The 13921-nt window shown below is 37.0% G+C and overlaps 2 protein-coding genes across 10 annotated transcripts in view; one reads left to right on the top strand and one right to left on the bottom strand.

Moving 5' to 3' along the window:
* Nucleotides 1–4496, top strand: part of asic1c (acid-sensing (proton-gated) ion channel 1c) — a 90379-nt gene extending 85883 nt beyond the window's left edge. For 6 of the 8 annotated variants that reach the window (XM_044218198.1, XM_044218199.1, XM_044218197.1 and 3 more), the window contains 2 exons: nt 20–72; nt 1242–4496. In XM_044218198.1, the coding sequence (XP_044074133.1) occupies nt 20–72; nt 1242–1320 (132 nt within the window). In that variant the 3' untranslated portion in view covers nt 1321–4496. The remainder of the gene's footprint in view (nt 1–19; nt 73–1241) is intronic. The other 2 variants (XR_006380311.1, XM_044218195.1) reach the window with 2 other exon arrangements.
* A 1034-nt stretch (nt 4497–5530) lies between these two features.
* On the bottom strand, nt 5531–13299 carry cdk5 (cyclin-dependent kinase 5). Of its 2 annotated transcripts, XM_044218205.1 has the most exons (12): nt 13069–13297; nt 12639–12727; nt 12482–12549; nt 12318–12378; nt 12182–12238; nt 11930–12025; nt 11598–11672; nt 9681–9777; nt 8839–8908; nt 8579–8639; nt 8395–8475; nt 5531–8108 (listed from the first exon to the last, which is right to left on the bottom strand). In XM_044218205.1, the coding sequence occupies exons 1-12, from the start codon at nt 13103–13105 to the stop codon at nt 8022–8024; spliced, it is 879 nt and encodes a 292-aa protein (XP_044074140.1). In that variant the 5' UTR covers nt 13106–13297; the 3' UTR covers nt 5531–8021. The 2 variants fall into 2 exon arrangements, with proteins under 2 accessions (XP_044074140.1, XP_044074141.1); XM_044218206.1 differs by lacking the exon at nt 12639–12727 and having other exon boundaries at nt 13069–13299.
* Nucleotides 13300–13921: the final 622 nt, after the last annotated feature.

Raw genomic sequence — 13921 nt, 5'->3', positions numbered from 1 at the left:
TTCATCATGTCTATTCCAGGAGTTTCCAGAGAACCCAACCAGCCCTGGTGTCACGCCTAATCATGCCCCCAGGTAGCACACCCCATTGATAATAGATGCTCCCTCCCATGCTGTCCCTCTCTCTCATACATACTTAAGACCATCTCATACATCATTTTCTCAGTGGCTACAAATGATTTGGCTGGCTTTACTAGACAGTCAACAAAAAGAGGGGTGATTATCCAACTGCAGTGAGCATTTTAATATCTACCGTCGTGCCAGGACAGGTTAGTTTGGTGTGTTTCTGCATTTATCAGCTCAACAGAAAACACGAGTTGGTTGGATTCTCCAAGTGCAGGAAGATCTGACACTCTGCACTTTGCAAAACTTGCTCCTTCCACTGAATAATGATGCTTTCTTTCCCATAGGATAAAGCGCAGTACTCCTGTGAAAACAGATTATGTATTTATTGAATTGTTGTACAAAAAGCTGAACCACATGAGATCTATTTGTTTCCCTGCAGCACAGAGGTCCATTTAGAGGCAATGCATTCGAGGCTCATGCCAGATAACATCACTAGATGCATTACTTTGTGATGTTATCACAGGTCTGCATGCAGTGAGTTTGCACAAAATATAAATGGTTCTTTGTCTGCTGGAATAGCAGTTTTTGCCAGTAGGACTACCAATGGTTGTTATCCACATATCAGCAGTCACCTACTCAGCGAGCACCTTTTGCACATACAGGCAAATGCAGACATATGTGGATGTTTCAACTTCCGTAACTATAACAATTTAACATTCTAGTGTAAAAGCAGGACTAAAAATGTGCTGTTTTCTTTCTCTTCTCCCTCCTTTCATTCATCTTTTCCCCACTTTCCCCTGATTTTCTTTAAACTCTCTTTTCACTACCTGTGAAACATATGCGATGTGGCTGATCTTGGTACTTCTAAATCTGTTGTATTCATCACCTCATCATTGTCCACATATGTTTCTGTCATTCACTGTTCTCGATTATATATCCTATCCTTGTGTCTGATGCATTAATAATCATCAACCTAATCTTTTTTTCTGTTTTTTGCCCAATTTCTCCTCGCCACATATGATTTTTTTTATTTCCTCCGCGTCCCTCCATCGTCCCGGTCGCTCTCATTTTACCTGTGGCTCATTTCTTTCCTACATCGTCATCATCACTCCCTTCATCGCCCCTCCCTTAACCCGGTTGAACTCGTCTTCCCTCCTTCCCTTCCCTCTGTTTTGCAGAGCACCTGTGACACCCTCCGGAGTCACTCGGACAGTCTCGGATTCACGCCGAACATGTTACCTCGTCACCCGACTCTAGGCAACTTTGAGGAGTTTGCTTGTTGACAACATAAAGTAGGGGTTGGGGGTGGGGTGGCACATCTGGGGACTTGACAGCAAACTGTGAAATAATGTATGTATTTAACAGAAAATGGTTGAGTGTATAACTCAAAAACGTATAGTAGAGTTTATCAATGCCTGAATAGAAATAGAATACTATCATCAGAAGAAAAAGAGACCACTTCCAAACAGAACTCAGGTTTAACTGCCATGTCAAGGCATCAGTGTTAATTTATTCATGTTTCATTTTGTGGATTTGTTTTTCTTATGCAGTCACTTTAGAGTATACAACCAGTGATGATAAATGTGTCCCAAAAAAGGGTTTTGACCTGTGTTGAGATGAATTACATAGTACTGTTGTGCTAGTTTTGCTGTACATCAATCCAAAAAAAAAAGATTCCTGTGGATTGGTATGTGTAGCATTGCAGTTTCTTATCAGTGTTACGCCTCCAGCATCTAACCAATGCTGTATCGAGTGACCTTATACTTGTCACCGGTTTGAACAGGAGAGCCTTTTTAGAAATCTGCTCGACTTTAATGAGCTGATTATTGGTTAAAACCTGAATCAAAACACAAGACAAGTGCTTAATGTTGCCTTTTGCTACTATGAGGCTTTGAATTGTCTCATTAATTAGACGACTGTGCTTATTCAATTTAAAAACAGTAAAGGAACTTGATTATTTGTATACATACAAGTATCTAGTTTTGTTCCATGTGGATACTAGGACGACAGAAACTACAGAATTGGATGTTTTTGTTAACTTTAGTCACTTTTTACATACAGTAAGGGTGCAAAAAGAGAGCCAGGAGACCATGTTTATTGTTTCTTTATATCTTTATATAGCTGACATTTCAATTTTCATTGTTTTCCCATTAGTGTTGCTGTGCTGACTGTCACAAAAATAAATGCTAGCATGCAGCTTGCTGTAAAAGTTAGTCCTTATTTACATTGAATTCATTAGAAGAGAAACAATCAGGCTTTCCTTTTTGCCCTTTTTAGTAATTCTCCACAATGTATTTTTTATTACTGTGTCTTAAAGGTGTCCATCAGCACAATTCCCTGTGATAGTAATCTATTCTCTATGGAACCTAAGTAGAGTTTGAAAGGCTTGATGGTGACATTCCTAAACTTGACGGAAATTTGTAAATACTCACAATCAAATGCCATGAAGAAATTCTGTCCCACTCATGTGAGAAATTGGTCAAATATATATCTGTATATGTACATATATCTATATAGATATATATAGATAAAAAGTGTTTCTTCATCTGTTCTTACAGCAGAAGGAATTTGGACTTTCTATCTGGGTGGACCGTAAGTGTCTTTGAGTTTCTGGTGATTATAACATGACTGACAACTAAATAGACTTTATTAGATACAAGAGAATTGCCTCAAAACATCAAAACCACCGTGCACCTCAGACCCATTCAGTTCAGTTGATTTATAACAGAAATGCATTGTACAATTTTACCATTGTGCCCTTTTATTATTATCATTATCATTATTATTATTATTATTATTATTATTCCAGAAACATGTAATAAGTCACAAATAACAGTTTGTGATGTATAAATGATCAAGTATAATAAACTCTATATTTACCCATCTTACTCACGTACACAACTTTTCTTCTTATCTTCGTGTGAGTCTACTTCCTCTATTGGTAATGTTCACTCCTTGACACTACAGTTATGGACTTGTAGATACATATCCTCACTATAAATACTTTACTGAGAATTAAGAGGACAGTTTTGTTTTTTAAATGTGAAACTTACAAGTATAATGCCAATCAAGTAAGTGGTGTTCATAACACTGTAGCTTTATTACTCTGTTGTCTGTGTATTAGATGACTGTTGATGTGAAGCACAAACCCTTGGAGATCAGCCATCACTTGAAAGCCAATGACTGGCCGTCTATGGTTGCGACTACCTTTTATGACTCTAGTTTTAACTACACACACTGTTACACACGTGGTGTGTTCACTGCTCCAACATTTACAGGAATAAGAGAAATCACCTTGTGAAGAGACTTTATCCAAATGGAAATTTTACCTTTCAGGAAACAAAAAAGGATGAATCAGTGGCATTGTGTCATGAGCAATAAGTGCACTGAATCATACCACCGTTATCAAATTGACATAAAAAAAATATATTTGATTTGGGATCCCCATTTTCAATTCATGACGTATTCAACAGCTGGAATGGATGTAGACTGAACAGCTGCCAGCTGCAACACAGATGTATGATATGATGATTGTATATTATCCATCATTAGCCAAATAAAGGGACACAAATGCCAATTCATGTTACACAATGATGCTATTCTGATGATGCTGCATTGCCATGATAATTTTGAGTGTGTGTGTCATGTTGTCGGGTTAAAAAGCATAAAAATGACCCAGCATTTACCGCAAACTGTGGATGAAGGATTTGTAAAAATGTCCTGGGTCTTTACCTCTCTCTCCCCACCCCTGCCTTACTACCAGTCAAAGAACAGCAGAGTGTATGTGAACTGGCAGAAACTATTACTTAACTGTTTGTGCTCATTAAAGTCCTCAATTGATATTTACTGCATAGTTATGGCCAAGTAGAAATCAGTATTCTATATATTTCTGTCACCCAACACCTAAATTTTAACTATTTTATTCTAACAGTTAATAATTTATGTCACATCACCCATTTTCTTCTTTGCATGACCATTGTGTATTCCTATTATCTCTGGTCTCTTAATGTAATCTAAGAGAGCCATGCTGTTCACTTTGTAAGGTCCAAAATGTATTTCTGGAGCCAGATGAATCAAAATAGTGTTCTCCACATCATGTGATACAATGTCTTGAATCTTTATAACATAAAAAATCCTTGTCAAACCAGGCTTGGGATCATGCAATACTCAAAAAGAAAGATATTATGCAGATGTGGAAAAACTGCAATATCTTTCTGTCAATTTTTATGGATTAAATAAACATAATGTGGCTTGAAGCGAAACTAAAACGTGCCTTCAAGACTGGTTCTTACAAGTAACATCAAGATTTCATGCGCACAAACATCTGGGGAACTGAACTTGCTTCATCTGGCTCTACGTGCGTTATGTGCATTTTATTGTAGATATGTGATTTTAACTCTGAACTGTACATTAAATAGTTAATACACACTTCACTATGTGTAACGTAGTCAGTCTTAAGTCAAACTGTCATGAGCGTTTCATATCACTTCACTGACAAACCAAACTGCTTGCCAGTTTAAAGGCCCTGAAAACATATTCTTTTCATCGCCTTCTCACTATGAGCGATGGACATGAACACTAAATAATCTGCCGAGACATGAGAGACATGAGAGATTTCTGTATTTGTGTTTGAGTGAGCTCTTCTCATTGGTTAGAGGTGGGCGGGGCTCAGCTGGAAAAAGGTGATGTCAGAGAATTCCACAGCACCAATCAGAATTTTGCAACATTTGAATAAGAATCTAATTTAGTTGTTTACTTCAGTCCTGAGATTCTGACTGTTAAACCTCATAATACCTAATGTTTATTCCAAAACTTTAACTGACTGTTGCTTATTTATAAATTGTTATGTTATTGAGAAAAATGTCATATTTGAAACCAAGTTTTCAAGGGATTGACAAACTTGACACCTAGTTTAATCAAACCCAGCAGCCTAGCCTGGTGTACACTGAAGCTGAATTAAGTCAAAAAGAGGGTGAGATCCAGTCTACTGTATTATTTTTTTTTTTACTATTTAAAACACTGTTGTCACACAACAATATAGATCGAATTAAGATGTTGCCAAAATGCTAAAATAGTCAAGGTGACTTATGAATGAGCAAGCTGTGTAAATAATTTTGAAAAGAAAAGCAAACGTTGACAAATAAAATCTCACCACAAACTCTATTTAGTAGCTGTTCTGGAGCTTTCAATCTTATCATACAATCTTTCTCAGCAGATTTAGTTTACCCAGTGGTGATATTATTTTGTCAACTACCGTTTCCAAAGTCAAGAATTCCTTTTCAATCTTAATTTTTAAGCCAGTGCTACAAAACTGAAAAACAACCATGACAGCTAGGCAAAATATCCATCTGATGAGGAAGATCATGTGATCTGATCAAAAGGTCCAGAACAGCTACTAAATGGACCTTGTGGTGAGACAGTTTTGTTCCCAAGGTCAAGAATGCACTCTCAATGTCAAAAGCAAACATGTGTCTATGTCCACTTTACTGAATACTGAGTCATATTGGCTGAAATATACACAAAAAGAATCACTGACAACATCTGTCCCAAGTTCAACAAACAAAAGCAAAGATACTAGCAAAGTGCAAAATCCACTCTTATTCAAAATTACATTTTAAGATGCATAAAGAAACTCTACAGCAGTTTGTCTGAAATGTCCTGCCATCACAGGATAGTGAATACTGAGAGCAAATGCTTTTGTTTTCTCATTATAACTTAATCCACACACACACACACAACCTTCAAACATTTTAAATCCTAAAAAGAGCCTGCTAAATGCAATAGATCTAAGTATCACTAAATGATTCTAAAAGGAGAGTTTCTGTACCAAATTAAGATGTTCTACATTTAACCAAATGCAAAAACATGAGCAGACATTCCATCATTAATAAATACATGCATCCATTATCTCGTCTCACATCAGCAAAATGAAAATAAATCCCTTCCCTACTAACACAGCTACTTCAAACACAACTCATTATGTAGGCTTTTATGGGATAAGTAGCACTGTAACAATCTGGAGTAAAATAACACTGTAAGCTGTTGACCATGTTAATAAAATAAGTAACCAAAATTGAAACAGCTAATGGTGCAAAACAGTCATATGAAAATACTGATTATCAGTGGATTATCTGGATTTGTTTTCATCTCTAATTTAACTATTACAAAAGCATTTCAGAAAAGCTAAAGACATTAGTACAATAAAGATGTCAAAGAAACGTTATGTGTCACTAATGGTCCACTAGTCATTAACACACACACACTATATATATATATATATATATATAATAAAACTGTCTGTTACAAAGTGCACAAAAGAAAAGGGGAAATAAAAAGCCTGAGAAAAAGAAAATTATAAATTAGCTTCCCATGCTATTATACAATCTTGTAATAGTTAAGTGGGACAAAGAGTCATACTGTTGGTTTGTGATAAATCTGATATACCAAGTCTGTAGTTTGTTCTGGTCTAAATGTAAACAAAAACAAATAAGTGTATTTTACGGGTCTGTAATTGTTTCTAGGAAAGAAGTATGTAATTTGGTACTAATGACAGTGAAAATAGAGACAGTGTTCAATTGGTACATTTCAGACTAATCATTTCTAATTAATAGCTAGTGTCACCTTGAGTCTTTTACTCAGGTGAACATGTTAAATTTTCAAATTTGTGTACAGACAAAATTAGACAATTTGATATATATGGAGAATGAAGTTTACATTAATAAGTGAATAATGTATGAATATTTACTCAAGAGCAGTTCTTTCAAAGAAAGAAAGAAATTAGTACCAATAATTAGTACCAAATTACATACAGTAGATCTATATTCCTAGGACATTATTTGGAAATTATAGACTTTTAAAATAAAGTGTAAAAAAATAACATACAATCCTACAAAAAAAGAAAGAAACAATGACTCAAGCCTTTACAATGTTTAAATAAATCACTCGCTTGTGATTCTAAAACTGACAAATCAATCAATTTAATTTAGCTTTGAAATGGCAACTTTGTAGCATTAGCTGCCCCAGGAATCTGTGGTCTCCACTAGAGTCAATATGTTGGCATATATTAACTTATCACAGATGTATCAGTACCGGCATATATTGCGGCTAATAAATAACAACCACCTGCAGTACAGAAATAAAGATATGTTTGAGATCATTTAGAAATAGTGTCACTATGAACATAGTCTGTCCACACATCTCAATCACAATTCTTTAATAATCAAATTGAAGTGATCCTCATCAAAAATGTTTGTTTTTGCTTTCTGTTTATGGAAAAAAAATATATCATCGGCCCATATATCATTATCACAGTTTCTAAACTCTCAATTATCAACATTGGTATTAGCATCAAAACTCCTGTATCGGTCGGGCTACAGTCTGCACCAAAGTTAAGACTTTTATTAATGGAAGCAAATTGGCAAAACTGCTTTGCAAAACACATTACAATAGGAACAGAAACCATAATGTGAAAGGCTATTTGCGTAACTGATGCAGTGTGCGCTAGCACTTTGAATTTTAGGTATTCCTACTGAATTCACCAAATGAGATCACCACAGATTCAAAAGGGCCTTTTTTCATTCATAATCAGCTATTTAAAAGTCAAAAATAAACAGCACATGTTAATTTCAAACTTTTGGAGCAGAGGGGCTTCTCGTTAACAACCATTTCCACAGGTTTAAAATATATTCAATGCAACACATAATGCACCCTCCCACGTTAGTGCTAATTAACTGGGAGGCAAATATGTACCAAATTAAACAGGCTTGCAACTTAAAAGAACCTAAAACCTTGCAGAGCTACTAGGACTTTGTTCCACACAGAGGCACAGCAGAATTAAAGCAGGGGAGTGTTTGATAACCGGTGACAGATTTGCCTTGTTGGGACTGGTCCTAATGACCCAACAGGGTGACATACGATTGATTCTGGCGGCTGTGCGTCAGCGAGGGGCAATTTAGCGTTTAGGGTGGGCAGAAATCGGCAAAGTAAGGGTGCTGCAAGGCCTCTTCTGCAGAGATCCTCTGGACAGGATTACATTTCAACAGGTTCTGGGTGAGATCAAAGGAAACATTTTAATAAGTGAACAGCAAGATCAAATTTCATGCAAGCAAAACTGTATATCAGCAACAACTCGTTCAGTAGGTCATTTTAGCCGAAGTTACTGAACTGTGTGCACAAACAATTATAAAAACGAAACATTTTTATTGACCACAGATGTAAAACTTTGTTTTGATAATTGAATACATGAGTGGGTGCATGCGTATCTAGAAAGCCAAACATTACCGAAGACCGATATTTCTGAAAGATTAAAAGGCAAGTTGAACGTGAAAGTACCTGGAGTAGATCCCGTCCTGTGCTACTTAGTTTGGGGACCACATTCACCAGTGAGGTGGTGGCTGGATACATGGGATATGGCTGCAGGGAGAAAGAGAAGCAGTAAATAGGAGAAAATCTGTAACACATGGTGCATACTCCATCCACTGTGGGTCTAACACAATAAATGACATCAGTAATTTACCTTGTAATCGGGAAGTTTCGTCATTGTCTGCCACTGTTCTTCAGTTGGCGTTCCCAACAATGTACCAAGTGGTTAAAGAAAAACTTTGTGCACCAGAGAGGTGTGTCCAACCAAGACTTACTGTTTGTAAATCATTGATCACATAGTAGATCAATAGTTCTGCTTCAACAAACCTCTGTGGTCTCAGAGTCCCACATACCTAACTGTATAAGCAGAAGACCCGTGTTGTCTATGCCTACGAATGACGTCAAAAAAGATATCTGAAGATTCTTTTCAACTGGTCGTCCACATCGTTCCCGGGGAATAAAGGCCTTCCAGCATTAGCCAGCTCTGAATGAGACATGGAATCAAAATGAAACACGATTAACATTTTATGTATGGTTTAGTTTTATTCTGTCATAAAACAGCCTACATAGAACACACTTTTCCACATATTCACCAAAAAATAAACAAACAAAAACCCACAGATTCAATCCAACATAAAACAGACACGCAGAAACACAAAACAATCTATAAACATAATATAAAACAAAGTGTTATGCATGACAGGATAAAAACACTAAAAGCTAAAATAACTTATTTCCAAAGTGGTCACGGTCTGCCCCATAACACAAGTTGTACATTTTTAATAAACTATTATATACATTCACTCATCTCTCCTCTTTCCATTTCATTAAGAATAAGCAGGTTTTACACCTGCTTTTAAAAAATACAATGCATTTCAAATATCTCACATCACCTGGTAAACTGTTCCACATTCTACCTCCACATATGGAAATGATTTAGCTCCAAAAGTACCTTATCTCTGAATTATGACTATATCTAGTTTTATACCTATGCTGTTCTCTACTACACTCAAACACCTGTAAATAGCCTGGTGCCTGGATATTAAGGCATTTATACAGATGGCTTGCAAGATACTGAACCCTGTTAGCAATGTTTAACCATTGTAGTGATTTAAAGTGCCCTATACTTAAATGGATGAGGTATGATTTTTATTATTAGTTTTAACAGTATCCGATGTCACACTAGGTATCAGAACAATGTTAGAAAGACAAGAATAGAGTAACTTATACCCTCATTTATGTCATCACAAACAAACCTGCAAATATGCATCCAGCAGACCACATGTCGATTGAGGTAGAATAAAGTTTAGCACCAAATAGCACATCTGGAGGCCGGTACCACAATGTCACCACCTATGTACAAATCACGGAGTAAAATGTAAGAATTAGACCAATTATCACAGCCAAACTGGTGATAACACAACAGTTTCAGGCATTCAGCGTAATGACTGTTCTCTGGCCTGGGTGTTATTTTGTACTGACACTGATTTCACAAAGAAATGGATTTGGCAGCGCTGTCACTAATGCTAAACAGTCACCTTACATCAGCCATCTGGTTTCCATTACACCTTCTTGACATTTTAACAAACTGCTGCTTTGTCAAGTGTCAAGTGTTTTATATACATTTTCCAGGTTATATTAAAATGTGTTTGGTGAAGTGCACTGAGTAAAAAGAATAAAATGAAACTATAGAAAAGCTACATTTCCCAGAGAGAATGTGTGGGCTGACTGAAAGCAGTTAGAAGTGCTTATGTTTCCGCTTGAAAAGTTTAAATTTTAAATTCAGTACAGATGTAAATGATGTGACCACCTGCTACAGAATCTCTATTAACTTTTCATAAGTAATTTTTACAGAAAAAAATGTCAAATTTGCGGATCCTCTAACCGGAATGACATAGATGTGCTTTAAGCTGCTAAGTAATTTGAAAACGTCACATAGAGTCACGACCATTTGCAGAAATAATTTTTTATTTTCAATGTTCAAAAAAGTGATGTACAAAGATGACATAAATTGAGCGTGTTCTAATGCCTTGCACTGTGTTTCAAAGCTGCCACCCACCTGTGGGTTGTGGGAGATTTTTCATTAATCTGGGTGAATGGTTGTATGGAGTAGAATTTTAAAATAAGTGTGGGGAACCACTCTGAACCACTGATTTTTAGGGATTTGACTTGGCTGGCAATAATGTTGATAAATTAAACACAATCCCCATACTGTCATAAGAATGTCACTGTATTTAATTTATGCTGTATGTACTACATACGGTATATAGTATATCCATGTAGTGTGAAATAACTGTAGAATCATTCATTCCTTCTTGCTGAAACAGTGCTAAGAGTCTCAGGGTAATACATTTTCTGAAATAAAATGACCTTACTTCAAATTCTCAATGCTTCAGACTCTGTTCCTCCCTAGGTTTTCTGTTTATTACATTTTAAGATCAGTAGCGTCACCCTGGGTCAAGTGCGCCCTCATGAGATCAGGCTCGCCGGGCCCTTAGGTCAGCCAGCCAAAACCACTAAGCCTATCTGAGACTTGCCTGTCATTTCTTTGATAGCATCAGCAACAACAAAAAAAATCAAACATCACTTAAAACCACTTGCTGCTGTGTGTTCCTCTCTCTCCCATCATTACTTTAACGGCTTAACTTCAGGACCTGAAGCCATCAGCTGTTCACACAAATAAGAAGAGCACAAATAAGTGCATTTGAATAGCCTAAAACAATTGTTGAACATTGTGGAGGCCACACATCTGCCATTGTTGTTGCTAGTTAGATGTTACTTCTGTGCCATATTTTGATATTACTTTCTATACTGAGATATGGATTTTTAGGCCATGTCATCCAGCCCTAAAACATAGCTTGAAAACTTTTAATTTATTGATGAGATTATTGTTGTTTTAACACTAGGAATATATTTTTTACCACGAGATTTGGGACCTTGGCTACACAGACGTAATACAACTTCTATAAAAGCCTGGATTAAAGAGCACAAATCTCTTCATATTTATACTTAGCACCTGATTTAAAATCCCTGTGTTCAGAAATCAGTCTCTGACTTGGTTTCTCTATAGATATCGAACGTGCCAAAAATCAATGCAATTTCACGCAGGTTATACATTTTCAGATGGAAAAGTCAGTTAATAGCACCTGCTGTGTTAATGAAATACAGCCTACCTCTGCTGAGTAACACCTCACGGGAATACCAAAGGCTCGAGCCAACCCAAAGTCAGCCAGCTTCAACTCCCCATTCTGCAGACAGAGACACAAGTTACCAAATCTTACCAGGTGATATTAAATCAGACTACTAAACTCTACAGTGCATCAGATTTAGCTATACATTTCACACATACTGTTACCGATTTCAAGTTTGCATAGTTTGTTTTAGTTTGCCTTCCTCTTGGTTTCAACGTTATAGAAATAATATACTGAGCCAAATGATTTACATCATACAGTAATGAATATTTACCAGCCTGCAAGTCAAAGTCCAAATGCACCTAAGTACTCACTCGGTTTATGAGGAGATTCTGTGGCTTCAGATCTCTATGAAGAACGTTTCGACTGTGACAGAAAGCAAGGCCTTTCAGCAGCTGGTACATGAATGACTGCATCAGACAGAGAGAAAGACTGCATTTAGAGACAAAACAATCTTTAAGCAGTTAATTCCAACATACAAAACCAAGCTATCTATACAGTATGTCTTCAAGCAGTCATGCTGCCCTTGGTTAAACTGTGGGTTATCCAGGATGTTTATCTCTTACCTTCACAGTTTCAGGATCTAGATCCCCATTGCAGCTGTCAAAATACTTCTTCAAATCCTGCAGATGATAAGAGGCACACGTTAGCCTTAGAAGGTGCACCTTAAAACTTATTGTAGGTTTGGGATGACTATCTCACCTGATCACAATATTCAAAAACCAAGGTTAACTTCTTGTCACTGTGCAATACATCATGTAGTCTGGAGAAGAGAGAACAGCTTTACGTTTATGTTTGTTGACATCAGGGTGAAATGCAAACTGCTTGGTATTTTAACTCAGACAGTGAACCAGCAGCAGACTGACCTGACAATGTTTTTATGCTTTAGTTCCTTCAGAAGGCAGATTTCTCTCAGAGCAGAACTTGGCACCCCCTGAAAGAAATGACACCCAGCTTGATTAGCACTAGCCTGCTAACAGCTGGCTAGCAAATAGTGAAAATTATGTTTTTCTGAAAACATACCTCGTCGTCGTCGTCCAACCTGACCCTTTTCAAAGCCACAATTTCGTGGGTTTCTCTGTTTTTAGCCTTGAAAACTGTCCCATACGTACCTTCGGATGGATAACAATACGTTAAATCACAGGTATCGTATTGATGAATGGCATAGCAACGTTAAGAGGTCATAACATTAGCTAGCTACCTAGCTATCGTTAGTATCGTAAAAGCTGGCAGGCAGAAATCTTCTGACAGATCTTGTCACTAACATGTACTAGTGTAAGTAAAAATTGTACACACCGCTTTGTATACAGTTAATTAGAGAATTAGTTAACGCCGGCACGAAGCTCACAATGTAACTAGCTAACGTTAGCTAGCACTGCAACTAACGTTACATGAATGCTAGTTTAGCAAACCAGGCTAGCTAATATTAACTTCATAAGCGCATGAAACTTACCCTCTCCGATTTTTTCCAGCTTTTCATATTTCTGCATGTTTGGCCAGTGAAACCAGCCTTGATCAAGCTAGCAAATCAATGACTGATTAAAACCCCAAATTGGGGTTAATAATGTTATGATAGCTAGCGTTAGCTTAAAGCTATCTGCACTTCCTGCTCCTGGTCGTTCTGCACTGCACCAAAGCTTGTCTTGTTGGTCATCTAGAGGCCAAAAGATGAATTGCAACACACTTGAATCCCAGACCAAAGATCCCAAAACATTGCTGGATGCAGCAACATCTGAGCAGCATATGCAATTGTCTGTTCTTTAAAGACATTTTATGACTTTGGTTGAAAAAGAACTGTATACAGAGGGTAAACTAGTTCACACTATTCATATCCAAGTACCATATTCTCAGACTCTTCAACTTGACCCACATACTGTAGTCAAAGTAGTCAGCAGCTGTGCAGGATGTACACTCTGTAGGCTAAAATGTGCTTCCCTTACTTAAATTGATCGTTTGTAATCTAATCTCAAACTGTGATTGGATTCTACTAGACAGCTGTCAGGCTGTATGATAGTGTATTTATCATATATACAGAGGTAGACACCAGCTATAAATGACGGTTAACAGATATTACCTGTATAAGGAGGGTAATATTGCTGCCAAAATGGCAGCTCCTCCCCAGGTATCTAAAGAGAATGAATGATTGTGTGGAGCAACTGAAGCACAGAGTGGAAATTCCATTTCTGCTTTCTTCATCCCCCAGCGAGCTAGAAGATTGTACCTGTAGAACCACTACAAGAAATGACACTATCCACAAAGCATGTGATGCTCATATTTAGGTTCAGTGTTTAGTTTCTTCAACCTTG

Source organism: Siniperca chuatsi, linkage group LG13 (assembly GCF_020085105.1).
Source record: "Siniperca chuatsi isolate FFG_IHB_CAS linkage group LG13, ASM2008510v1, whole genome shotgun sequence".
Taxonomy (NCBI): domain Eukaryota; kingdom Metazoa; phylum Chordata; class Actinopteri; order Centrarchiformes; family Sinipercidae; genus Siniperca; species Siniperca chuatsi.
Note: the sequence above shows the minus strand (reverse complement) of the source record. Positions and strands in the feature narration are given on the sequence as shown.

Excerpts from the sequence above, each read along its gene's own strand:
- cdk5 (XM_044218205.1), bottom strand. The coding sequence starts at position 13,105 with ATGCAGAAATATGAAAAGCTGGAAAAAATCGGAGAGG. Across the intron at positions 8,909-9,680 it reads TGCTGGATGCATATTTGCAG|AGCTGGCTAATGCTGGAAGG; the intron begins GTTTGTTTGTGA and ends TGTCTCATTCAG. Across the intron at positions 8,476-8,578 it reads CGAAACTTCCCGATTACAAG|CCATATCCCATGTATCCAGC; the intron begins GTAAATTACTGA and ends TTCTCCCTGCAG.